This window comes from Acanthochromis polyacanthus, chromosome 19 (genome assembly GCF_021347895.1).
Source record: "Acanthochromis polyacanthus isolate Apoly-LR-REF ecotype Palm Island chromosome 19, KAUST_Apoly_ChrSc, whole genome shotgun sequence".
NCBI lineage: Eukaryota > Metazoa > Chordata > Actinopteri > Pomacentridae > Acanthochromis > Acanthochromis polyacanthus.
In genome coordinates, this window is record NC_067131.1 from 31,090,713 (window position 1) to 31,116,815 (window position 26,103).

Consider the following 26,103-nt stretch of genomic DNA (forward strand, 5'->3'; position numbering starts at 1 on the left):
GACAACAGACCAGCTAACAGAACCCAACGAGGACATCTGAACATGAGGACACTCATCTTTTTACTGGGTGAGGACCTGACTTCACTTTGATCTCAGTCATCTGACAAGATAAATATACTACTACTACTAATAATAATATTTTTATTGTTATTATATTTCACCCTTTAAATGAGTGAACTTGTGGGTTTCTGGGGTTTAACTGAGCAATTTTATTCCATAATCCTTATTTTAAGACTGATAATAAGCAGGATCTTAATCTTAATACTTAAATTATTCAGGCAAATTTATATAATGACTAATATTGTAAATCCTAATTTTAATATTAGATTATTTAGGTTAAATTCTGTTTTTTTTATTGTTTATTTGTTTTACTCCAGAAACTGTGGCTGAAGTATTAAATGAGTAAAATGTATCCTGTTAGTGATGGAATGATAATAATAATAATAATAATAATAATAATAATAATAATAATAATAATAATAATATAGTAAGAATAATAATACAATTCTGAAAATAAACAATGTCTGAAATGTCAGAAGGTTTTTAAAATATCCTGAAAATGTTCGAAATTTTTTTAGAAAAAGCATAAATATAACAATCAATGAAATCTATCTATCTATCTATATATATATATAGATAGATAGATAGATAGAGAGAGAGAGAGAGAGAGAGAGAGAGACAGTATGTGTAATTATGTATTATATGTAATATCAGTAAAATTCCTGAAAATCAACAAAATTTCTACACATTTCCAACCATGTGAAGAAAATATAAAAAATATTTTGAAAAATACAAAAATAAAGAAAAAAGAAAGAAAATAATAAAATAAAATGTTTTTTTTAAACTAAAGCAATCACAACAGAGCAACATAAAACACTGGAGTACAGCAGCAGTGGAGTGAATGGACTACACACTGTATGTGTTTGTGTGTCTGCAGCTGTGTTGTGGGTCTGTGACGGCGTGAAGTTCGGTCAGTTGTGTAAAGGAAACCCGAACAACAGGAGAAGGACGAGCGACAGATGGGGAGAAGGACACTATGGAGCCGGAAGGTAACACACAAACAGTCACACACACACACACACACACACACTGACACACAAACATCTGGACCAGTCCAGCTGCTAACATCTGGGTGTCCTTCAGAGGTAACAGGCGACATCAAGGTCTGGACATCGAGTGCAGAGACGGATCGACTGTCTACGCTCCGTTCGACGTCACGCTTGTCCGTAAAGTGATCGTCTACAAAGATCCGGAGAAAAAGAAAACCGCCATCAATGAGGGCATCCAAATGAGGGGAGAAGGTGGGTCCACCAACCCCGGTCTGGTACCGACTACGGTCTGATACTGCCAACTCCGGTACCAATGATTGACAGCAGTGACGTGCGGTCAGGTGAGGCACTGCCTCCCCTGTCATCATGACCAAAAAAAGAAAAAAGAAAGTGTACATAAATAAATATTAATATTTTCCACTGATCTGTGTTAAAAATGCATTTGCAGTATGAATATACATTTCTGACATTTTATTGAGTAAAAACTGCCGAATTTGAGTTTTTCCGATCAAATCCAGGGCAGAAACCCCGGGTGAGGGAGGGGCCAACTGTGCCTCACGTCTGACTGCATGATCCAATACAATCTGGGCTGCATGACGCGTGCCCGTTACTGTTCCTCAGCATATCGCCAGTATGAACTTTACAGAAATATTCGTTATACACAATGACTTTCTGCAGTCTGTGTAATGTCTTTTATGTATGTGTGAGAGAATTATTCCTGCTGATCGCACAATAAAGTGCAGAGAAAAGTCAGCAGGTGAGGCAGGCAGTACTCTGCCTCAACTCAAGGGGGCGTACGCAATCTGGCAGGGGCTTTCTCGCTGCAGTGCTGGATTCAACAGAGGAAATCCAAAGTCGGCGTCAAGCTAAAGCCAGTAGGTCTGCACACATCTCTGTACTTTAATTTGTTTACAGTATATATGAATTGCGTAAGGGCTGCACAGTGACGTAGTGGTTAGCACTTTGGCCTTGCAGCAAGACAATCCCCGGTTCAAATCCCGGCCTGGGATCTTCTGCATGGAGTTTGCATGTTCTCCCTGTGCATGCGTAGGTTTTCTCCGGGTACTCCGGCTTCCTCCCACAGTCCAAAAACATGCTGAGGTTAATTGGTTACTCTAAATTGTCCGTTGATGTGAATGTGAGTGTGATTGTGTGTCTGTATATGTAGCCCTGTGACAGACTGGTGACCTGTCCAGGGTGTCCCCTGCCTTCACCAGAGTCAGCTGGGATAGACTCCAGCACCCCCCATGACCCTAGTGAGGATAAAGCGGTGCATAGAGGATGGATGGATGGATGATGGATGGATGGATGGATGGATGGATGGATGGATGATGGATGGATGGATGGATGGATGGATTGCTTAAAACACAAGATGGGTGCTCTAACCATAGTTCTTTGTAGGACAAATATGTTCCTGTGTATATGTTTGTGTTGGTTTGTGAGTGTAATTGAAAGAGGAGTGCTGATGGGATATGAAGCATTATCGGTAGTTGCATGCTGTTGGATGAATAGTGAAATAAGATGCTTTTTTCAGTTCTTACAATCGTAAATCTGACTCTTGAGGAGTCAGTGCCTCACCAGCCATGAACCTCACCGCACGTCACTGATTGACAGTCTGCTTCTCTGCAGGTCTGTGTTTCAACCTGTTCTACGTGAGGCCGGACAAAACCTCCGGGTTTGTGAGAAAGGGGGCTCGGATCGGGACCATGCTGCCCATGCAGAGGGTCTATCCAGGAATCACCTCACACGTCCACGTCCAGATGTGCGACAGGAGCAACCCCACGCGGTACTTCTGATCCATCATCACCATTACAGAATTAAATGTTCTACCAATCTGGAACCAGAGAGTTTGGAGAACGTAGAACTGCTGAAAGAAGGTTCTGGGTCAGAGGAGACAAGAATCATCAGAAATATTATTATTTGTTATTAACATTCAGAAAAATGTAAGAAATGAATGTCAGAGAAGTCTTCCACAAATATGAATAAAATATCTAAAATATGGTCCATGCTGCATCTGTCTGGATTCACTGGTGGAGGACCAGGTGGGTCAGAACGTCTTTACTGGTTCTGGACCAGTAGATCTGTCTGAGTTCACTGACAGATCTACTGTCAGAACCCAGAATGGTTCTGAAAATAAACACCACCGAGTGAGACATCAGACACTAAACCCTCCTACTATGGTTGGGGTAATTTTAACCCCACTCAATGTTTGTCATTCAAAAAATAATAGTTACTTTTTTATATTTCATATTCCATGACTTTTCCTAATTTGATGAGGACAACTGGTTAGAATCAAATTATGATGATGTTTATTCAGTGTGCTGAGCACATTTTGCAGCGTTGGTGTTCCTCTGGAAGCTGTTTTATCTGTAAAACATGTCTGTTTGTCTGAGCTAACATCCCATACCTGCAGGGACAGAGCTGATAGATCAGAGTTGATCCATAACAGAGGGTGGAGAAAACAACTATCACCACGAGAACTTTGATTCTCCTCATGGTATGGGAAACAACCTGACTTGAGAACTTCTGCCAAAATAAGGAATCCAATGCAGGCTTGGAGTTGATCAGATCCAAGTCTTTCCACCTACACATTCCTCCCCTCTAAAATGATCATCAAGTTCAATATTATCAGTTGATGGTTCTATGAAGAGCTCATATGGTGACTTTATGCCTTCAGCATGTCTGACTGTGTGTCTGGAGGGACAGACTCTTAGCGTCTACCTTGTTGTTAACGTGAGTAGAGATGACCATAATTTTCAGGTTTTTTGGTGCTAATGTGACATAGGGGAGGGGGAACAATGTTCTCTCAAGAACTTTCCTGCATCGTGGCCATTAAGGTGTGTGTGACCCGCTGGACTCACACCTGCCCAGGTAGAACTGATATTTCTTATGCTGTGGAGGACGGAGTATTCCTGCAAAGACACTGGCAGTTCATGCAAAATAAGGGAGGAGCAAACATATATGTAGAAGCTTGCAGGGCAGCCCTGTATCCCAATCACTCCTCATTGTGCTCTGTGTTTACTGCAGTTTGCACATTTTATCACTGGAAAATGTCCTCTGGGAAAGGTTTACTGTCATTGATGTTTTAGAACAACTCTTTGACAGTCATGAAGACAGACATGAAGATCTGTCCTGTAAAGTAAACCTCGAGGACCAATCCACAGCAGAACATCACGTGCTGGTTTTCTGTCATGTAATCTCATCTAATCTTAGAAGCAAACTGGTGGTCCGATGGTTGCATCAGCTGCCAGCACAGTAACTAAAGCAGTCAGGTGATGGTGAATGTGAGCAGCTGCTGGCTGGAAAATCAACTTTGGTGGAGGTTTGATGTGAATCAATAAACAGGAAACTGGAGCCATGTGATGGAGTCACTTTGTCTTTGTGTCTGATTTTCATGATGGATGAACCTGAAATGATCACAGACATCTGACACGTTTTGGTAACTTTGGAGACTTTGGCTGCGTCCGAAATCGCATACTAACGTACTACTCATACTAAGTGTGACGTCAAAATAAGTATGTAGTGCGTTCACATTAGATAGTATGAAAAGACTGAGTACGCGACAAATACCTGGATGTATACTATTTCCGGAAAATTTTTAAGTATGCGCGGTGACTAGTCATACTCAACCGTCCCATAATGCTTTGCGAGCTATCCACCGAAATGGAAGCCTCCGCGGGATCTGTGGCCGGACCGGGGCGATTTTTATTTTATGTGGTTAAGTAGTCATCCTAATCACCCCACAGATTTGAGAAATAGGCGTTTTCTGACCAACGTTTTAAATTTGTCAGACGCCTCACAACGTGCTACTGAATGCTAGCAGCTAGTTGCAGCAGCTCGCTTAGCATACAGAACAAGTAGCAGCTACCTCCAGTAGCCTGCAGCTACAATTGAAACGATTCGCATAATCTGGCTAATAACTGCATGAGGAGTGCCGGCTTGAAATTGCCACATTAATTATGCGACTGTTTGTTAGCGTAAAATCGACCTGAAGCCGGCATTCAGCCGAGATATTTGATAGCCGTACTTCGGGTTTTTGTCGTTGGAGGTTTGAAATGCATTATGGGAAACGTAGTAGTATACTACAGTGTGAACGGTCGGCATTCTAATCATACTTATAGTACGTAGTATACAGTATATACTCATTGAGAATGTAGTATGTAGTACGTTAGTATGCAATTTCGGACACAGCCTTTTGTCATTTAAAGTCCTCCATGTTTGGTTCAACTTTAGCTTTATTATGTTTTAAATTTGAAATGGGAAACTGCAGGACTTAATCTTCTGTTCAGTTAATACACACATTAGCTTATTTCATATTTTCACATCACAAGATAAAATGGGGAGCTACTTTTAAGCTAATGCTAATGTTAGCTTGAAGAATGAAAGAAGCTAAAGTTAGCTTCTGCCACAGATCAAATCCATAAACTCTGTATATGTTTATATACAGTCTATGATTACATCTGTTTATTAGCACCTTTTAAAATGAGTGCAGCTGATCAAAGTGCTGCATGTACATTTAATAAGACAGACAGCAGCTAAAACAACTGCTCATAGCTGCCTACATGTTAGCCAGCTAGCTAACTAAGACAGGCTAACATTTTAGTTCCTGAAATACTGCACCATGTTAAGCTAAAGAGACAAAGAGTGTATTGTCCTCACAGTGAATCTTCCTGGTTTTACTGCTCATTATGATTCATTTCAACAACTTCTAAAGTTTGACTTTACCAGCTCTGGACGGCTCCTGTTAGCAGTTAGCTCTCATTAAAACGCAGAAAGCATTTTGTGAAGGTCAGAAGTTGTGGGTCCAGAATGTGTGAACACAACAGTAAATTCTACCTGAGTAGTAACAGCTGGAATACTTTAATAATCACACTGAACATATTTCTGTCATGAAGCTACACAGTGTTGCCTTTTAACAAGTGAAAAAGTCCAGTTAGACATCAGAAATGAGAGTTTTTACAGAGTTTTACAGCCAGAAATGATTGAAATCAGAGTCCTACCTTCCTCTGTCCGACTGCAGCAGCAACACAGTCACCAGATAAAGATGGACGACACGTCTGAACAACATGGAGCCACAAAATCCACCTGCTGACCACAAGATGGAGGCTCCTCCACCTGTCCAGTGCAACAGGGTCAGTAGTGCAGCAGTGGTTGTGGGTTCAATATATATGAATTGTTGTATTACTGATGTAATTGTTACTAATTGTTATTGTGTTCATTGTTATAATTACACAAAGTTTAGTGTGTCCCTCAGTTGTTGTGTGGAACGTTTGCTGGGGGTCCTTGTACCCCTACAGACACTTTTAACCGTCCCACAGCGTCCTATAAATGAGTTTTTCCCGCCTTAACTCTCCCCTTTAGTCTGTGTGTTCTGAGAGAGAGGTCAGCCAGACTGTCAGCTGTAATTTGTGTGTTTAATGTCATATAATTCTACTGCTGAGTTCACTTTCCCATTCTAATATATTTGAGCTTTATTTCATTTCTGTAGGAGGACAAGTCTTGTGTGAGGGATGATTTCGTGTCTTTTTTTCTGGGCTGTAATAAACGGAGATGGCCTCCACAAACGGATCTATGTGTGGAATGAATGAAGCCAGCCGTCTCCTTTGGTGCCGTCTGACCCGTTTCAGCATCGATCAGCGGGGATCCAGCTGCTGACACCCGGCTCTCCTCGTCCTCCTTCCCGCTCTGTGGCCGCTGGGACCGGCGCTCTCTCCGAGGTTTGCATCAAGTGTGTGGATCGGACGGTTAATGAGCCGCTCTGAGCGGCATTTAGTTCACTTTGATTTTTCCCTCTCATGGCTTCATTACATGTAGATTTGTGCTGGTGAATTAATTCGGCCAGCCGGCGCTTTAAAGGGACACTCCGCCAATTAAAAATGTCAGTAAAATAACTGGTGAATGTGTAGAATAGATGTTAAATGAATTATAAATACATATTAATATAATAGGAGGTAAGGACAAGGCTCCTCCACTCTATAAATAATTACATGCAGTAAAGCTGTCAGAAATAACTGCAGTTTGTTCAAATAAAGGTGTTTTTATTTTACAGTCATCATGTAAATTAATATGTATTTCTGTGATTTCACTAAATTTATCTGTAATTTCACAACACGGAGAAAACGTGCTAAAAACATTTCTATGTTTTGATGCTGATTTAAATGCAGTAAATAATCGTGTAATTTTATGGTCAAACCTTATTAAAGAACAAATCAGTAAAAATACACAACAGGAGACATTTTCATGAGCATTTATACAACGCTATTAATTTTTACAAACCAACCAATAAATGAGGAAATGTAGAAATGATAAAAATAATCACTGACTGCTGCTTTAGGAAACATTAATAATAAAACAGTAAAATACAGAAATACAGAGTAATAAATGATCTGAGGTTATACTGAGTACTTTTACTGCAGTACTGCGACATATTTGTACACTGTGGTATTCCTGCTTTACTGAAGTAAAGGATCTGAGAACGTTCTCCACCAGCTGGAGGTAGAACGATCAATCGATCAGTCGTCAATTATTACAGGAACTGTTCTGATCCATGATCAGAGCATTTTAAACACAAACACTGAAAGTCTCATTTAAACTCTGAAATGTGAATATTTTCAGTGCACTGAAGATCTCTGGACGAAAGCAGACCTTCTATGAAACTCTAACCAGCTGATGGGTTCCTCCAGACCATCAGTGCTGCTCCACCTGGAGGATCCTCCTTCTTCTCCTGGTCTGCTGCTCCACCTGGAGGATCCTCCTTCTTCTCCTGGTCTGCTGCTCCACCTGGAGGATCCTCCTTCTTCTCCTGGTCTGCTGCTCCACCTGGAGGATCCTCCTTCTTCTCCTGGTCTGCTGCTCCACCTGGAGGATCCTCCTCCTTCTCCTGGTCTGCTGCTCCACCTGGAGGATCCTCCTCCTTCTTCAGATCTGCTGCTCCACCTGGAGGATCCTCCTTCTTCTTCAGATCTGCTGCTCCACCTGGAGGATCCTCCTTCTTCTTCAGATCTGCTGCTCCACCTGGAGGATCCTCCTTCTTCTCCTGGTCTGCTGCTCCACCTGGAGGATCCTCCTTCTTCTCCTGGTCTGCTGCTCCACCTGGAGGATCCTCCTTCTTCTCCTGGTCTGCTGCTCCACCTGGAGGATCCTCCTCCTTCTTCAGATCTGCTGCTCCACCTGGAGGATCCTCCTTCTTCTCCTGGTCTGCTGCTCCACCTGGAGGATCCTCCTTCTTCTTCAGATCTGCTGCTCCACCTGGAGGATCCTCCTTCTTCTTCAGATCTGCTGCTCCACCTGGAGGATCCTCCTTCTTCTCCTGGTCTGCTGCTCCACCTCCACGTCCTCCTGTGGACTCCTCTTGTACTTCCTGGCGGTCTGGACAGAAACAGCAGATGTTAGAGTGCTTCAGGGTTCCTCTGGTGTCCTGAGGTTAAAGTCGGTACCTTGTGGCTGAAACAGATGAGAGACGTGAAGATCAGCAGACTGAGCAGCAGCAGCGTCAGTCTGATGAAGAACACTGTTGGATCTGAAGAACACACATTAGAACCATCAGAACCACGGAGAACCCAGTCTGATCTTAGAACTACATTATTTAAATCACTTTAAGGAAATAATAAAACTCCATCTTTGATATTTAACTTATTTCGGTTCATTTATATCATTAAAACATTGAAGGATCTTTGATACATTTCCAGAATAAATATTGGAGGAACTTAACTTGAATGATTTTGGTCAAATTGTAGAATAAAGAACATTACAGGGTCTTTGACACTTCAGTTTTTAGGTGACTTTCTGTAATAAATAATCCTGTATGGTCCTACGTTTGACATTTAAATGAGTCTGATAAATGCGTCTAAAACTTTCTAGGATCGTTATCTGGGTGAGTTTAAATAATAAATGTTCCTGCAGGTGCTGAGCTTCACATTTAACGTTGTCACTGTATTTGTGTCATGAATAATACTGTGGAGTCTCTTGGTTAGTAGTTAAAGTTGTGGGTTAAATGTTGAACTGCGGCTCTTGGGCTGTTTTTAAATGTGGCTGATCCGCCTCCATCTTCAACCTGGAAGCTCCTGATTCCGGTCGGCTGCTGCTGAAGACTTCCTGCTCGGGTTCCACCTGAGCTCCACTCACCTGAGACCACCAGAGACAGCCGGCGGCTCTCGGAGGAGAAGTTGTGGGAAAAGACGTGGACGTGATAGACGCAGGTGTAGCTGCCTTGGTGGGCGTGGTCTGTGACAGGAAACAGGAAGTGGGCGGAGTGATTGAGGGCCGGCTGGGTGCGGCTGAGCGTGGTGTTGGAGGAGGAGGTGAAGCTGAGCTGGAAGGAGCCTCCTGGGTACTGAGGCTGGATGGAGCAGCTGAGGGTGAAGCTGGAGCGCCAGGACACCCGGAAGCCCTGCTGCTGGGCCTCGGAGACCCCGTCCACAGAGGACACCAAGATGATGGGCCGCTCCAGCAGGTCTGGAAACAGAGACAGGATTGGTTAGGGGAGCAATGGATCAAAAAACTCATGGTTCGGATGGTATCACGGTTTTAAGTCACAGATCGGATCAAAAGAAAATAAAAAAGGACGTTCAGAATGTTTAAACCCCGTGTTTTGCACCACGAAATATGACCTCATGTCTGCAGCTGTAAACACCCCAACAGCTTCTGTAACAGCTTTAGACCGGTTGGATTCTGCAGCAAGGGGCCGTTTAAATGCCGCGGTGATCAGCGGTTGTAGAGCAGCCTTCATCTTGGCTCCTGCCACTGACAGGTGATGTCTCTTCATACGGGTGGTCATGCTCGATGTGTTTCCTCTCTCATATGGCTTTCTCGTACCACAGTGCCTACACACTGTTATAGTTTTGTCCACCACCTTTCTTCCATCATCACTGTATTTTACAGGGAAGCCAAAATGCTCCCATATGGACGACTTAAATGACGCAGAAAGTTTGTCAAGTTCCTCTGCTCATCCGCTAGCCAGGACTACCGCTGCACTAGTGTGGATTAAACATGAGCTCTGCACGTACAACTTTTTTCATCAATCAGTGTGCAGACCACGTGCATTTTGAACCATGGACAGAGATCTGTACGGATCACGGATCAACGATGAGCCGTTGCACCACTAGGATTGGTCCACCCCGCATCCAATCGTGTCTCTGGACAGAGACGGATTGGATGTAGGGTGGACCAATCAGAGAAGCACTGACCTGAGCAGACGATCTCCACGGTGGAGGAGGACTGAGTGGACTTGGAACACTCCCTCAGCCTCCATCCGGCCTCAACGCACTGAAGGTCGACGCTCCACCCTGGACTCTCTGAGGACTGGTTGCTGCTCGCTGTTAAAACAGCAGAACCACAGTGCAGCTCTGTGCAGGCTGCAGCTGCTGCCTTCAGGCTCCAGTCAGAGCCGTCCACCATCCTCCACTCCACCAGCTTCACCTGCAGAACACCTGCACAGCGACTGGCTCCTCCCACCAACCTGAGCGGCTCTGAACACAAATCACAGAGGGATCAGTAACACAACAGAGAGAGTTCAGATCAGAGCTGCAGCTCCTCTTCTACCTGAGCAGGTGAGTCCAGCAGCTCTGCCAGGTGAGCAGGTGTTTCTATGTGAGGCGGAGCTTCTACAGTCCATCAGAGCAGACTCACGGCCTCCACACTGGAACTCTCTGCTCCACCATGGAGCCTCCACCTCTCCATAGAGCGGCCCCCAGAGGACCCAAGGAGCCCCACAGCCCAACTCCCTGCAGACCACCTCAGCATCCTGCAGGTCAAAGTCAGCCTCACACACCGAGGACCACCCCTGGTTGGACTGGTTGGACTGGTTAAACTGGTTGGACTGGTTGGAGTGGTTAAACTGGTTGGATCTGACCTCCAGTCTTCCTGAACACAGACTGGTTCCATTCACCAGCCTCACAGAGTCTGAAAAGAAAGAAAACATTGAAAAGTTTTCCAGCAGCTGTTTGGAGGATTTCAAATGTCCTCCTTTGGTGCCATCTGGTGGCTGCATGAAGAACGACACTGATGAGGAACAAAAACCAACAAAGGTGGATTTGAGTCAAACCCTCAGTTCTTCTGCTGATCAGAATCAGAAATACTTGATGGATTCAGAGGAAATGACTTAAATGAATCTGACCAATAGAGACAGAGGATGAGGGTTGCTGTTCCCACATCACAAACCAAACTGCTCTCAGATGATGGGTGTGATTCTGTTTGATTCTTCTTTAAACTTTGCTTCCTTCATGCAGCTGCAGTCTTGTTGCTCTTCGTACAGGTTTCGTGTCATGTCTGTTCTGTATAAACTGGATGATATCAGACAGTTTCCTTCCTTTGGTAAATACAGATACATGTTCTGATGCAGCAGAGTCGTCGTTCTAAGACTCCTAGTTGTGTAACTGTCAGAATCCAGCATGTTTCTGCTGGTTAACAGTTGTAGTATTTAGTGGTGAGTGTGGAGCTAACTGTGAGGGAAAAATGACTCTTTCCTCTTTCTAGGTTCTGATGGCCTTTAGACAGAGACGCTGCAGGAGGTTAGATATCGTCTATTCTGATGTGACTAAGCAGACTAGATGTCTCCATATCACTGTAATCTAAATCTGACCTTCTCCCAACTACAATATAAACTCAAAGATCAGAGAGAATCCTCAGAACTGATGTTGCCGTTGCTTGCATGAACTACTGCTCTGTTGGTGTCACTTCTCCTGACATCAGTAAACCTTCCTCTCAACCTAAGTCCAGTGAGTCTCTCTGTGTCGGCCTCCTCATCCTCTCTGGACCTCGCTGAACTTCCACAACACTGACATGAGTCACTGAGTGTTGATGATTGTTTACCTCGGCTCGTAGCGCTGTTACAGAGGCTGATGGAGAAATCGTTGACAATTCTTCTGAGAGAACTGAAGTCTTTCAGAAAGTACAAGTGAGCTCGGTCAGTGGCCATGTTCACCAACTGGAGCTTTGAGGCACCCCCGATACCTGAAAGAAAACACTGAGTTAAAACTGTGCTTTCAAAACAAAGAGAACAGTTTGGTTGGAATAAAACTGCAGTTTCCTGATTCTTGTGCAGCCGTTTGTTTCAGTTCAGTTTACTGCCAAAACCAACCTGCAGAGATCTGAAACAGCCTCATTAGATGTTTTAAACACTGACAAAGACACCAGCTCCACCCAATTCTTTGGAGTTTTACAGTTTTGATGTCGTACTTTCAGAAGTGTCACTGTTGAAACTGACTCAGTCAGAGTCACTCACCGATAGCGTAGACCTCGATGCCGGTGTCTCTCAGGTGCTCAGCAGGCTCCTTTACACGATCACTGGACGTTCCATCAGTGAAAACAACAACAATTTTTCTGGCGTCTCGTCGCATTCCCATGTCGTATTTAAAGCTGGAGCGGAGGATGTGTTTCAGAGCCCTTCCTGAGTGACAACAAGAAGGACGCATCAAAATGTGAAGGAAAGTTCAGGGACTCATCATTTCAGAAGGACAGTTATAAACTAAAGTTTACATCCACCGGTAAAGTTCATGTTCATCATTCAGTGTTGAGTTTCCAATGACTCCTTTCACTCTTTATTTTCTATGACGGAACCATTGAAACATTAATCTCTGTCACGAAAACAATCATGAATTTTGGGTCTTTCATAGATGTATTAAAGTTCTTCTGAACACCCAAAAAAACATCTACAGGATCATTAATATACAAACAACAACTTGAATCAGTTTTGTTGATACAGAAAGTTGTGTTGATCAAATTTTCTTGGGTTCTTGGCCTCTTCACTTTTCATGAGTTATTCGGATCATAGAACCATTCGATCCATTCAGGGCTCCACAGTGGAGTAGTGGTTAGCACTTTTGCCTTGCAGCAAGAAGATCCCCGGTTCAAATCCCGGCCTGGGATCTTTCTGCATGGAGTTTGCATGTTCTCCCTGTGCATGCGTGGGTTTTCTCCGGGTACTCCGGCTTCCTCCCACAGTCCAAAAACATGCTGAGGTTAATTGGTTACTCTAAATTGTCTGTAGGTGTGAGTGTGATTGTGTGTCTGTATATGTAGCCCTGTGACAGACTGGTGACCTGTCCAGGGTGTCCCCTGCCTTCACCCGAGTCAGCTGGGATAGACTCCAGCACCCCCCATGACCCTAGTGAGGATAAAGCGGGGTAGAGAGGATGGATGGATGGATGGATAGATCCATTCAGCCTCAAACTGTACAGTGGGAAAGTCTGAAGAGCTCAGCAAAGATCTGAAAAAGATCTGAATCATTGACTTGAACCAGTCAGAAAGTCACTTGGAGACATTTGAAAGGAGCTTCAGATCCAGAATCATCTGTTAGTCAGAATAAAGTTCATGGTCCAGTTGTGTTACTGCCACCATCAGGAAAAAAACACAAACTACCACCTGCTGCTGAGAGACCATTGGTCAGGATGGTCAAGAGTCAACCAGGAACCAATCAGAAAGCAGGTCTGGATGAATGAAAAGCTGCTGGAACACAGCTGTCAGTGTCCACAGGGTTCGAGATGTCACGTTTTGAGGGAGGCGGACTCGAGCAGAGAGCACACTACCAAGGTAGGAGTAAATTAAAGTGTTTTATTGCTTGGGGAATGAATAATGGAGAGGAGTTGAGAGGAGTGAGGGTTGCCTGGAAGGGGAGGAATGGAGTGGATCGGGGTCGGGGCTCCGGAGCCGGGGATCAGCGGTCGCCATGGGTCCTGGGGGGGATCAGAGTGCGGCAGGAGGTGGTGAATGGATCCCTGGCGGCTGGAGACGGACAAAGATGGAGAGCCGGAGAAGAGGCGGGTGCAAGGGGACATCAGATGCTGACGATCCGGGGCGCTGTGATGGTGGAAGTGCCAGTCGATGGCTGACGTCTCGCGGTCCTGTGGGAGATGCTGAGGGGAAGCGCTGGAGGGGAGAGGAGCCACTGGGGACCAGGGGTGTTCCAGTCGGAGTTTTCGGCTGAGGAATCCAGGAGGCGAGCCGAGGGGGACCGATGCAGAGCCTGAGGCGGGTTGAAGCCGGAGTGGCTGGAGAATCCGGAGGCCGAGCCGAGTGGGGGATCCAAGAGGGGGCAAACGGGCTGAGTGGGGAGTCCAGGGGAGAAGGAAGACTGCCAAATGGTTTCTGAGGGGGTCTGAGGGAGGCAGGGCAGGAGAGAACCCAGACAGCTGGAGTCTAGGCAGGGCAGAGACACAGTAACATTAGAAATGTCAGATTTTGTAACGTACCTTGGAAGGCTAGAGAGCACTGACTAGTAAGTCGAGTTCAACAATCTGGCAGGGTGTGGAAGGTTCAGCCGGTCTTTATTGCAGAAGAAGTAATTGCGGTGTTGAGATGCAGCCGTCCGGGTCTCAGGGAGAGGCTAATTACCTGAGTGGAGGCAGCTGTGAAGCCACACTCCACTCAGGTGCAGCGCTGGGGAGAGAGCAGAGGGAGAGGAGAGCAAGAGGAGAAGAGGGAGAGGAGAATAAACAGAGGTGGAGTAAAAGGGGGGAAACAGATAGGATGGGGAATTTGGGATGCCAGGTAGGAAGGGGTAAGGAGAGGGCCCTGACACGAGAGGATCCATGAAGAAAGAAGTTCTTCCTCTAGAAGCAGAACCTTAAAGCTCCACTCATCACATGGACAAAGAAAAGGTTCTGGAGGAAAGTTCTGAGATCAGATGGAACAAAAAATGAAGGTGAGGTCTTTTACCCCAAGAACACCAAACCTATCTCCAAGCATGGAGGTGACAGCATCATGCTCTGTGGAACTAGAGCTTTACACAAAGTAAATGGAATAATGAGGAAGGAGGATCACGTCCACACTGTCCTGATGAGTCAAAGATAAACCAGAAGATTGAAACCACAAGAACCAAACTGAGGAGGAAACGGACAAATTTAACCAAACATTAACATTTCTGTTTGTATATTTATGATCCAGCAGAACTGATCATATTTCCAGAATTTTTTTAAATAAATCTATGAAAGAACCAAAATTCATGATTGTCTGTTGTGTCACAGATTCATGTTTCAATGATTCCATCATAAATTCAGAGTTCTAGGAAACTAAAGACTGAATGATAATCATGGACTTTCCAGGTGGATGGAAACTTCAGTTTACAGCTGTTCCTGCTGGTCTCTCACCTGTCTTGGTGCCTCCACCTCTTTGTCTGAGGCTGTCAACAGCCCTCAGCAGCGACTCTTTGGTCTGGTGGGTGTTCAGCTCCCACATGGTCCTCGGCGTGTAAGCGAATAAAGTCAGACCTGAAGAACCACAGCAAGGAGCTGATTATTCATAACAGCAACATGACAATAGGGCTCAATGGTTGAGTCTCTGATCAGAAGGTCAGAGGATCAAACCCCAGTGCTGCCATCGTTGCCCTGATCAAGGACTTTAGATTGAAGAATGAGCCTCAGAGGGTTAAAGACACAGAATCAGTTCTAATACTGAGACAGTAAAATATTACCCATCTGCACTGCGTCGGGGCCGATGTTGAAGATTTCGATTATCTCTCTAACAAACTGTAGCATGCTACTGAATTCAGGTGAAGAGACACTCCCAGATTCATCCACCAACATCACGATGTCAGCTTTGGCTGCTTCACACTGAGCAGCTACAACAAAACAAAGGATTGTGGGAAAGAAGAAAATACCAAAAAATCATCTAATTTCTCTACTTATAGCCTCTTCTTGTACCCACAGTAATCAGATTACTTCTACAGCAGTATTAGTATCTACTCTGGTATCAGATTCCAAACTACAGTTCAGATTTCATGGATTAAATTCAGGCTCCACAGCAGGAACTCAGTGGACCTAAAGTGAGTCCATGTTTCCTGAAGTTCTTTGGTTCCTCCAGTCCTTCGTATGTCCTCCTTTATCTCTGATGACTCAGTCCTCCTCATGGAGGAGACCAGAGTCCACTCATTTCTGCTCACATCTTCTCACATTCTTCTCTGTGTTCTTCAGCTGCTCTCTGCTGGAGGGGTTGTGTTGCTCTACCTTTCTCTGGAGAACACCTCAAAGGTTCTGCTGGCTTCAGGACTCACACTGTCCAGGTCCTGGTTCTACTTGGTTCTAGTGGAGAAGCTCTGGTGTGATGTTGTTCTTTGGATGTTCTCCTGCTGAAATGTTCCTCTTCTTCATCTGGTCAGTCAGTATTCTGGTTCCTCCTCGGACCTTCATGCTACATCTAGAAATGTCTTCAACACCTTCTGACCTCATGCAGCCCAAGATCATCACACTCCCACCTCCATGCTTCACTGTCAGGACCATGCATCCACTGTGGTAGTCCTGGTCAGGTTCTCACCAAACATCTGGACTCCATCTGAGCCCAACTCATTGATCTTCATCTGACCAGATAATGTTCTCCAGCATCCATCAGGCTTCTTCTCATGTTCTTCAGCAAACTTTCATCTGGAAGTTTAGTTCTGAGCAGCAATCAGGTTTAGTTCTGGTCCTCCGTCCATAGAAGTTGATGTTCTGAAGGTTCCGTCACACTGTCTGAGCTTCACACTAACTGGTTTCCATGGAGAACCCCTGAACCAAGTCTGAAGCAGCTGATGTCTGTTTTTACAGCTGGATGGAGAAAGTAGTTCACTGTCTGTGGAGTCATTTTAGGAGCTCTGATTAGTGGTACTATGACTGTTTCTAGACCTCCTGATTAGTGGAACTGTGACTCCTTCTAGACCTCCTGATTAGTGGAACTGTGACTCCTTCTAGACCTCCTGATTAGTGGTACTATGACTCCTTCTAGACCTCCTGATTAGTGGAACTATGACTCCTTCTAGACCTCCTGATTAGTGGAACTATGACTCCTTCTAGACCTCCTGATTAGTGGAACTATGACTGTTTCTAGACCTCCTGATTAGTGGAACTATGACTCCTTCTAGACCTCCTGATTAGTGGAACTATGACTCCTTCTGGACCTCCTGATTAGTGGAACTATGACTCCTTCTAGACCTCCTGATTAGTGGAACTATGACTCCTTCTAGACCTCCTGATGAATGGAACTATGACTCCTTCTAGACCTCCTGATTAGTGGAACTATGACTCCTTCTAGACCTCCTGATTAGTGGAACTATGACTGTTTCTAGACCTCCTGATTAGTGGAACTATGACTCCTTCTAGACCTCCTGATTAGTGGAACTATGACTCCTTCTAGACCTCCTGATTAGTGGTACTATGACTGTTTCTAGACCTCCTGATTAGTGGAACTGTGACTCCTTCTAGACCTCCTGATTAGTGGAACTATGACTCCTTCTGGACCTCCTGATTAGTGGAACTATGACTCCTTCTAGACCTCCTGATGAATGGAACTATGACTCCTTCTAGACCTCCTGATTAGTGGAACTATGACTCCTTCTAGACCTCCTGATTAGTGGAACTATGACTCCTTCTAGACCTCCTGATTAGTGGAACTATGATTCCTCCTACACCTCCTGATTAGTGGAACTATGACTCCTTCTAGACCTCCTGATTAGTGGAACTGTGACTCCTTCTAGACCTCCTGATTAGTGGAGCTGTGACTCCTCAGATGTTTCTCTTCCTCTGTTCAGTTCTTCTCCATGTGGATCCATGATGCAGACATAGATAGATCCAGTCCATAGGTCCAGAACTGAGAACGTTCTGCTGTTCTCAGCTCCTTTTAGAACCATGTTCATCAGTTAGACTGACTGGAATCACAGCTGGATTCACTCTGAGTTTCTACTGTGGAGCCTGGATTTAGAATAAAGTCTTAAATCTTCTGATTTATAAAGTGTTTGTTTTTCATTATTTATCAGACGAAATATTTTGCTGTTCTACTGAGAAATAATGCAGTGATTGAGAGGAAAAGTAGTTTAGAATCATTAGACATTGAAGTGATGTTGCTCAGAGTGTCCTCAGTGCTTTTAAACTGAACCACTCAGCCATGATCGATGTTTCTCTTTATTTGTATGTTTTCTATGTAACGTGTAAACAGGCTGTTAAAGCGCAGTGGACAGATGATACAGGCTGATTAAGAGGCTCTGTGCCGAACGTTACCGGATTTAAAACGGCCACAAACACAAGAAATGGCAACAAAAAGATGCAAAGCGACACAAAATTCACTCTATATGGCAAAAATAACCATAAAAAGATGTTAAATGAGCACAAACAGATGCAAAGTGAGACACAAAATGTTCCAAATGAAATGAAACAGCCACAGAGAAGTAAAGCCCGTCCAAAGCTGCTGCACTTAGAATCTGAGACGTATCAGTGAGTTATTAGATTAATGTGAGCTCCAGTAAAGGCAGCGTGGATTCATGCTGGTGTTGTGTGTTTACCTGCTGAGGCCAGACGTCCTTCACCTCCGAGGCCTGACAGAAACAACATGAGGCACAATTCTGATCAACACTCTCAGAAAACACAAACTGATTCTGGATTATCAGCCGAGCGACTCGCTGCTGCGCTGCAGAGCTGAAGCCAACGGCTGGTCCAAGCTTGGAGGCTGAAATGTGAAATGTTCACTTCACGAGACGCAGAATGAACACAAGGACACTCACAATGTCCCTAATGAGATATAAAACTGCACAAATCACAAACAGAATGACCACAATCACACACAAAATGTCCAAAACTAAATGCAAACATGAAAAAGACCAGAATTAGACGTCAAATGGCTACAAACTGATGCAAAAAGACCAAACTGAGACACAAAACCACCAAAATGTAACACAAACAACCTCAAAATGATGCAACACAAGGAAAATGTGGCACAAAATGACCAAAATCTAACAAAGATTGGACCAAAATCAGAAGGAAATAACCCTATAAATGTGCAAAACGGGACACTAAATGAGCAAAAAATGACAACAAACCAATCGCATGAATCTACAGAACGTCAAACTAAAATAAGCACAAAGAGAGAAAAAGGTGAAAAATTTCGAGCTCAGGGGTCGGCAACCCACGGCTTCAGCCCTCTGTTGCGGCTCTCTGTAACTTTGGAAAATAAATCATCAGCAGGCTATTTAATTAAATGTATTTTATTTTAGATTGTTATTTTTTAAAATTTAATTCTAAATTTGAAGATTATGGTGATCTTGTGACATCAAAATAAAACGTCTTAATTTTTGTCTGTCAAAATATGCGTCCCAGCCGTCAGTCTCTGACACTCACCGGCCTGCATGTATTCATTTGGAGTCCTGTTGATCTTTGGATCCCAGTGTTTGCTCTGCATTCATTCAGCAGTGACGGGCCACCATTCCTACATCCTAGCTGTCGCTCCTTCAAATTTCTTTATTTTTTTATTGTCGCAAATACACCACCGCTGCACGTCTCCACCTTCACAGCAGAGTCCTGCATTGTGTCGGGTACTCATGAGTACTAAGGTAAACTACGGATAACTGTCTTGCTCAGTATCTACTCTTTGATATGTCGGGTTAATACGACGTTACTCGTGAGAGCACGGCTCGATGTCACGTCCAGCATCCAGGCAGCAGGTCAGAGAGTCAGAGGAGTGTCGTCTTGGAAAATAGGGCAGCGACTTACCAGAGAAAAGTTATTAGCTTAAGATAAATAGATTTTACAAGTTAAATAGACATTCATAAATGATTGATTTCCTGCTAACATTATGTAACATTTGAGGTCCAGGAGCAAAAATGACATTAACCAAGTAAGATAAATATTAGTGGTAGGACACAATTAAAAAATGAATCTATCTAATTAGAGGCTTTGTAATTATTTAATCACAACTGATTAACAAGGGCATAGAGGTAAAAAAGAGATATACACAGTGTTGTCTTCATTTTAAATACCAAAAGGATTTTGCGGCTCCTGGTGTTTTCTTTTCTGTGAGAAACGGGTCGAAATGGCTCTTTGAGTGTTAAAGGTTGCCGACCCCTGATCTAGCTGGTGTCTCATATTTCCTTTTCCTGTATTCTTCTGTTCTAATCTCTGTGAGCATTGAGTCGTACCTGAACTCCACAGCAGCAGCAGCAGCAGCAGGTGATCCATGTCCAGGTCCACGTCCGTCTGCTCACCAAGTCTTTCTTCTTCCTCTTTTATCTGTCAGCAGTCAACAGATGAGCTGCTTCTCACAAGTGAAGACGTTAAAAACCACAGAGGACAGATCAAGTGTCCTGATGTGAGCAGATGTTGTGATATCAGAGCTGAAGTTTCCTCCTTAATAACAGGAAAAGGATGGAAACGATGCAGCACAAGCAGAAATAAAGTCCGTTTACTGCACCCAACACACCAATAACTCAGTGTAGATTTGAAACCTGCTCTCTTAGAACCAGGAGAACCTCAAGAAATTCTGGGGATGATGAAGGAACCCTGCTTTCTTGGAGGGTTCCTTAAGGAACCTTATTAAAACCCTTTTCTGGAGTTAGTTGTAGATGTAACTGACACTTTAAACCTGCATTTACACAACATTTTACTTGTTTTATTTACAAAATGCTTTACTGTGTACATGTAGGTAATGATGACAATAATCCAAATAATAATAAGAAATAATGAGCTAAATGTTACTATAGTTAGTTAAAACTAGAAAACAGCTTCTTAATGAAATAGCTTAATTTAAAAGTAATTTAGGGGTTGGGGTGGGGGTGTTGAACTACAACATGCACGTACAGTCTATGGGCATACAGTATATGTTGTCACTGGAAGTAGTTTTGACTGTTCAAACATACAAACGTTATCTTACTACAGGTATTTGTTTCAAAGCTTTATGTTGTGAAAAACTGAGATTTGGAAATTTGTCTTTCTTGTGCCTTAACTTGTCATTTTGTAAAGATGTTGTTTATTTTTGCTATTTTTTATTTTATTATTTGGAAATACCAGAATTTGCACATTATTTTACTTTTTTTTCTGTCTGATCACATCATTTCTAAAAATAAATAAATTAATGGGACATTAAAATCAAACAGTAACTCAGGACTTCAGTAGTCTTTTCAACAAATACTTTTTTACTCTTACTTGAGTAAATTTTTGGATGACTACTTATTTTGGCTACTCTACCCACCTCTGATAGTTAGCTAAACATAGCAAACAGTTGACCCAAGAAAAATATAGCTAGCTAAACATAACAAATACTTCACTAAGGTAATAAATAGTGAGCTAAATCTAAGGAATAGTTTGCTTAAAGTAATGGATAGTTAGCTGAATGTAATGAATAGTTGGCTACAAGTAGTAAATAGTTACCTAAACACAGAAAACAGCTGGCTGAAAGTAATGGACAGTTAGCTAAATGTAGTAAACAGCTGGGTACAAGTAACTAACAGTTAGCTAAATATAACAAACAGTTGTCTAAAAGCTAGCTAAAGTAGTAGATATTTAGCTAGAGAAGGAAATAGTTCGCTAAATGTAATGAAAGATTGGGTAAAGGAAATAAATAGTTAGCTTCACCTAAGGAATAGTTTGCAAAAAATCTAGCTAAATGTAGCAAACAGTTGGGCAAAAGAGGCTAATAATTATTTAAATGAAATTAATAGGTGGCAAAAAGTGATAAATAATTAGCTAAATGTCATAAATATTTTGGTAATGTAATGAACCGTTGGTCAGAAGTAATAAATAGTTAGCTAAAGTAGGAAATAGTTTGCTAAATGTAATCAATGCTTGTGCAAAAGTAATAAATATTTAGCTAAGCCTAAGGAATAGCTTGTTAAAAGTAAGGAATAGTTAAACGTGTTTCACTCTGTTCCGTTTCTGTCGTCTTAAACATACAGAGTGGACGATGTAGTTTACCCAGGAACTATATTAACCATCGTGCATAGTCAAACACCGACTCTTACATTCAACCTTTTACCAGGGGAGCGTCACACACAAATCTGTCCCCCAAGGAACACGTCATAAACATTCCACTTGACACATCCTTTCTCTCTTTTTTTTTTTTTTTTTCCAAAATACATTTTTCCTTTTAGGTGTGATTTTTTTCAGTTTATCAGTATGTAAACAAGAACATCAAGAACATTTTCAGTAAACACATTCAAGAATACCTGAGCTCAAAAATAAACTCTCTCCCATCATAGGTATCACATTACATGTTGCGCCACAGTCTATCTGGAAATTGATCAACTTCTTATTCATCGTCATACCTGCAAAGAGTTGCTGGCTTTTACTGTGGTCCACTTTCACTTTGTTGATTGTCTCTTGTCTGTCACACACATCCATTATTGTCATGATGTCCTCACATGATCCACTTGACTCTAAGACTGTGTGTGTTGGTCTGCTCCTCTTATCTTTCTCCTGTTTGGTCCTGCATTTTGCAGCAAAGTGGTTCTCTTTTCCACATTTCTTACACTTCTTGCTGTAAGCTGGGCACTTGTACTTATTCTTCTCATGTCGGTTCCCACAAAAGTTGCAGTTGATCTCGTCCTTGCCTTGTTGTGGACTTCTTTTTATCGCATGTATCTCTTCCACAGTTTGTATTTGTAGTGTTTTGCTATTCTCTCTCGACAGTTCTGCTGCTCTGCATATTTGCATGCACTTATTCAGTGTTAGGTTCTCTTCTCTTAACAGTTTTTCTCTCATAGCAGGGCTGTTTATGCCACACACTATGCGATCTCTTATTAATGAGTCTTTAATATCACCAAAGTTGCATGTGCTGGCCAAAACCATAGACTGTATATAAAGATGGACGTAGCATCTGGCTCCAGAATTGAAGCAAACCCGGAAGTGTCAAAAACTTGCAATATCACGCCGTCCGCTAGGGTTGGCTCCAAAAAGGTTTTTCTCCATAGACCCCAATTCATTTTTGGAAAAAATAAAATTTGATAGACTGATTTTCTACAGCTCAGGATTTTTTTCCCGTTAGTTTTCATGGTCAAAATGAGAGATCAGGTGGCCGATCTTAAAATAAATCAATACTGAATTTTAAATAAATCGTTAAAGTTGGTGGAGCCAGGGGGCGTGGCTATACTTGATAGACAGCAACAGAAGCCTCTGCGGTAAAATGTGGGCGGGATAAGAGAGTCCTCAGCCAATCCTGCCCCTAGTTGCTCTCTGGTCCAGCCTGTTTGATGACGCGTTTTACGTCACTGGCTCCAAAAAATCCAAAATGGCGAACAGGAAGTAGCAAAATCTGGGCTTCATTTTCTCGGCGTTGAAACTATGGTTGAAACCAACGGATGACGCCACGGTTAGTTTACGCCTGGCCAAAACCCTTAAATCTGTGACATATTTGTCTATGTTCTCAACTCGTGTTTGGTTCCTGGTAAAAAATGTGTGTCTCTCCACAGTCTCATTCAGTTTTGGATTACAGTGTTCATCAAACAGCGCTATCATAGAACTTACTGTCCTCCCGCTTTCCAGCGTGGTCAAAAGCTCCGTTCCTCTCTCTCCGAGAAGGTAGACAAACAGCTTTACTTTTGTCGTTGCCTCTGCGTCGGGCATTGTGAGGTCTGTGTACAATGTGAACTCCTCTTTCCAATATTTCCACGTCTTCACTAAGTTGGCAGAGTCCCAAACTAATGTGGTTGGCGGTTTTAAACCTTCCATCACGAAGCCCGTTGGTTTACGATCCTCACCGTTGCGCGCCGACATCGGCCAGTCACCTGCTCGTGCTCCCAGGCTAGGCTACCAAGCGAGCGACGCTGTTCTTTCGTATCAAAACTCTCCGCCTTGGCACAGTTCACGACCGCTGCCACCATGTTTCACTCTGTTCCGTTTCTGTCGTCTTAAACATACAGAGTGGACGATGTAGTTTATCCAGGAACTTTATTAACCATCGTGCATAGTCAAACACCGACTCTTGCATTCAACCTTTTACCAGGGGAGCGTCACACACAAATCCGTCCCCCTAGGAACACATGTCATAAACATTCCACTTGACACAAAACATAGGAAACAGTTGGGGAAAAGAAGTTAATAGTGAGTTAAACCTTTGCAATACTTTGCTAAAATTGATTAACCGTTAGCTAAACACAGCAAACTGCTGGCTAACAGAAACTCGTAGTTAGATAAACATAAAGAGTTAGCTAAACAGCTGAAATTGTGAGCTAATGGTTATCAAAATCTTACAAACTGTGAGCTAAACACAATTCACAGGTAATTGTTCATCTTTGGTTCACTATTTCAGTGATTATTTTGATCAGTGTTTTTCTTTAAGCTAAACTAATAATTTGACCTCTTTAGCAGTTTTAGCTAACTATTTAATCCATTACTTTGAGCTAACTGTTCAACTATTAGCTGACCAGCTAACTGTTTCTAACTCTTCATAATAAAAGCTTTAAGCGCTGCTGCAGAGTTCCTTAAAGAACCGTTCTGGACTCCAAAGGTTCCTCCAGGTTCTTCTGAGCTCTGCAAAGTGATTTTATTTCCTCCTGAATGTCTGAACCTTTTATCATTTCAGCCTCCAGGAGGATTTAAAGGGTTAATAACATGAACCAGGTCAAACACAGTTATCTGATTTAAAAATAAACCATCAGTGCTGCAGCAGAAGTTTGATAAACCTCTGTGATGTTTCCTCTCTGTGCCGGAACTTTCTTCACATGAATAAAAACATTTCCTGTTCAAACTGCTGCAGAAAATGAACGATAACATCAAGTAACTGAGAAGAAATAAAGACAGTTTTTGTTGATTTAAATACAATAAAACTGCTTCATTTTATGTTAAATTAGATTTACTGTTTATCAAAATGCAGATTTTTGCTGTGGACATTATTTACAGTGTTGGACTGATTTAATTTTTACAGATAACATGTAAATTCATTGTTTTTTTCTGTGATTTTGTTAAATACAGTCTGTAATTTACCAAAACCCAACAAATCTGTAAAATAATACTTCTTCAGGCTTTCTTCTATCCTTAAAATCCTTTTTTCTCCAAATAATGGTGAACATCTGTAAAACATTTATATTTTTAGCTGATTTAAACAGTTAAACACTGTAAGTTCATTTAGTAAAATAATGAATTCCCATTTATTAAACACAGATACAGGCCTGTTGTCATATTGGTAATATATAAATTAATACTGGTTTCACTGGTTTCACTGGTATTATCTGTAATTTCATTTATTTTAATGAAATGTGAAAACAAAACATAAAATGTGTAAAAATCAAAGCAGATCTACCAACCACCTCCCAACCTGCTGATATGAGCCTTAAAGTTACAACTACAAGCGCTACAAGTACAAGTACAACTTTCTGGAGACCATTTTCGGCGTCATCTGGGAAGAAAACGCACTTTATGTCCTTGGAGTATCTTTTACGCTTTCTGGAAGACATTGAGAAAAAAACTGTTATAGTTTAGGTTCTTTGGTTGTTAATGTGCCTGTTCACGCTGCTTCATATAAAGACAACTACTTCTCTAACCCATCTTTGTGAAGTTGCCGGTGTTTGCTGCCTCACCAGCTTGCAGATGAAGCAAACTGGACGAACCAACTTGTAGCGCTACAACTTGTAGTACAACACAAGCAAGAATTCAGACATAAGGAAAAACCTTTAGTAAGTGCAAAAGTGCTTCAAGTGCAATTGGTCAAAGGTGTTGCCATCAAGTTGCAGAAGAATTGCCAACCCCCCCCCCCCCCCCCCCCCCCTTTTTTTTTTTAACTTTGTCAGCGCTAAATAAGTGTTGGGTTTTGGACCACCTGACTTATTCTACCCCGAAACTGCATTTTTAATTTTCATATTTTCATCTTTAGTTCGTGGTTTTAACACTTGTGCTCTGCGTCGTGTCTTTAATAACATCGGAGGAGTTTTTCTGGCGAAAAAACACCTTGGTGAGTTGAAACTAGCAGCTAAATTAGCTGGAATAGACGTTAGATTGAAGCTCAGATATTAGACTCTGCTGTTACTGAGGGGACCGGCTAATTCCCGGTCACAATCGGCGACACCACCGTTTACTGCACCCAACACACCAATAACTCAGTGTAGATTTGAAACCTGCTCTCTTAGAACCAGGAGAACCTCAAGAAATTCTGGGGATGATGAAGGAACCCTGCTTTCTTGGAGGGTTCCTTAAGGAACCTTATTAAAACCCTTTTCTGGAGTTAGTTGTAGATGTAACTGACACTTTAAACCTGCATTTACACAACATTTTACTTGTTTTATTTACAAAATGCTTTACTGTGTACATGTAGGTAATGATGACAATAATCCAAATAATAATAAGAAATAATGAGCTAAATGTTACTATAGTTAGTTAAAACTAGAAAACAGCTT

The 26,103-nt window shown here is 42.6% G+C and overlaps 2 protein-coding genes and 1 long non-coding RNA gene across 26 annotated transcripts; 1 reads left to right on the forward strand and 2 right to left on the reverse strand.

Moving 5' to 3' along the window:
* On the forward strand, window positions 1-3,050 carry LOC110968420 (leukocyte cell-derived chemotaxin-2-like). The gene is made up of 4 exons (XM_022218303.2): window positions 1-67; window positions 938-1,049; window positions 1,144-1,301; window positions 2,679-3,050. The coding sequence occupies exons 1-4, from the start codon at window positions 43-45 to the stop codon at window positions 2,843-2,845; spliced, it is 462 nt and encodes a 153-aa protein (XP_022073995.1). The 5' UTR covers window positions 1-42; the 3' UTR covers window positions 2,846-3,050.
* Window positions 3,051-8,211: 5,161 nt separating this feature from the next.
* LOC110968421 (lysyl oxidase homolog 2-like) lies at window positions 8,212-16,351 on the reverse strand. The gene is made up of 8 exons (XM_051939516.1): window positions 15,134-16,351; window positions 12,271-12,435; window positions 11,859-11,999; window positions 10,590-10,949; window positions 10,235-10,516; window positions 9,174-9,503; window positions 8,486-8,568; window positions 8,212-8,417 (listed from the first exon to the last, which is right to left on the reverse strand). Exons 1-8 carry the CDS (start codon window positions 15,219-15,221, stop codon window positions 8,319-8,321), a joined length of 1,548 nt encoding a protein of 515 aa, XP_051795476.1. The 5' UTR covers window positions 15,222-16,351; the 3' UTR covers window positions 8,212-8,318.
* A 10-nt stretch (window positions 16,352-16,361) lies between these two features.
* Window positions 16,362-17,653, reverse strand: LOC127531084 (uncharacterized). 24 transcript variants are annotated; one of them, XR_007937958.1, is made up of 7 exons: window positions 17,425-17,653; window positions 17,323-17,390; window positions 17,187-17,288; window positions 17,085-17,152; window positions 17,017-17,050; window positions 16,847-16,982; window positions 16,362-16,812 (listed from the first exon to the last, which is right to left on the reverse strand). It is a non-coding gene; the product is annotated as an uncharacterized LOC127531084 (long non-coding RNA). The 24 variants fall into 24 exon arrangements; XR_007937959.1 differs by having other exon boundaries at window positions 16,363-16,812; window positions 17,221-17,288; window positions 17,425-17,651; XR_007937977.1 differs by lacking the exon at window positions 17,187-17,288 and having other exon boundaries at window positions 17,085-17,186.
* Between the last annotated feature and the right edge of the window lie 8,450 nt (window positions 17,654-26,103).

Excerpts from the sequence above, each read along its gene's own strand:
- LOC110968420 (XM_022218303.2), top strand. The coding sequence starts at position 43 with ATGAGGACACTCATCTTTTTACTGG. Across the intron at positions 1,050-1,143 it reads GGACACTATGGAGCCGGAAG|AGGTAACAGGCGACATCAAG; the intron begins GTAACACACAAA and ends GGTGTCCTTCAG. Across the intron at positions 1,302-2,678 it reads CATCCAAATGAGGGGAGAAG|GTCTGTGTTTCAACCTGTTC; the intron begins GTGGGTCCACCA and ends GCTTCTCTGCAG.
- LOC110968421 (XM_051939516.1), bottom strand. The coding sequence starts at position 15,221 with ATGTGGGAGCTGAACACCCACCAGACCAAAGAGTCGCTGCTGAGGGCT. Across the intron at positions 12,436-15,133 it reads AGGTGGAGGCACCAAGACAG|GAAGGGCTCTGAAACACATC; the intron begins GTGAGAGACCAG and ends GTTGTCACTCAG. Across the intron at positions 9,504-10,234 it reads CGTGGAGATCGTCTGCTCAG|ACCTGCTGGAGCGGCCCATC; the intron begins GTCAGTGCTTCT and ends CTCTGTTTCCAG.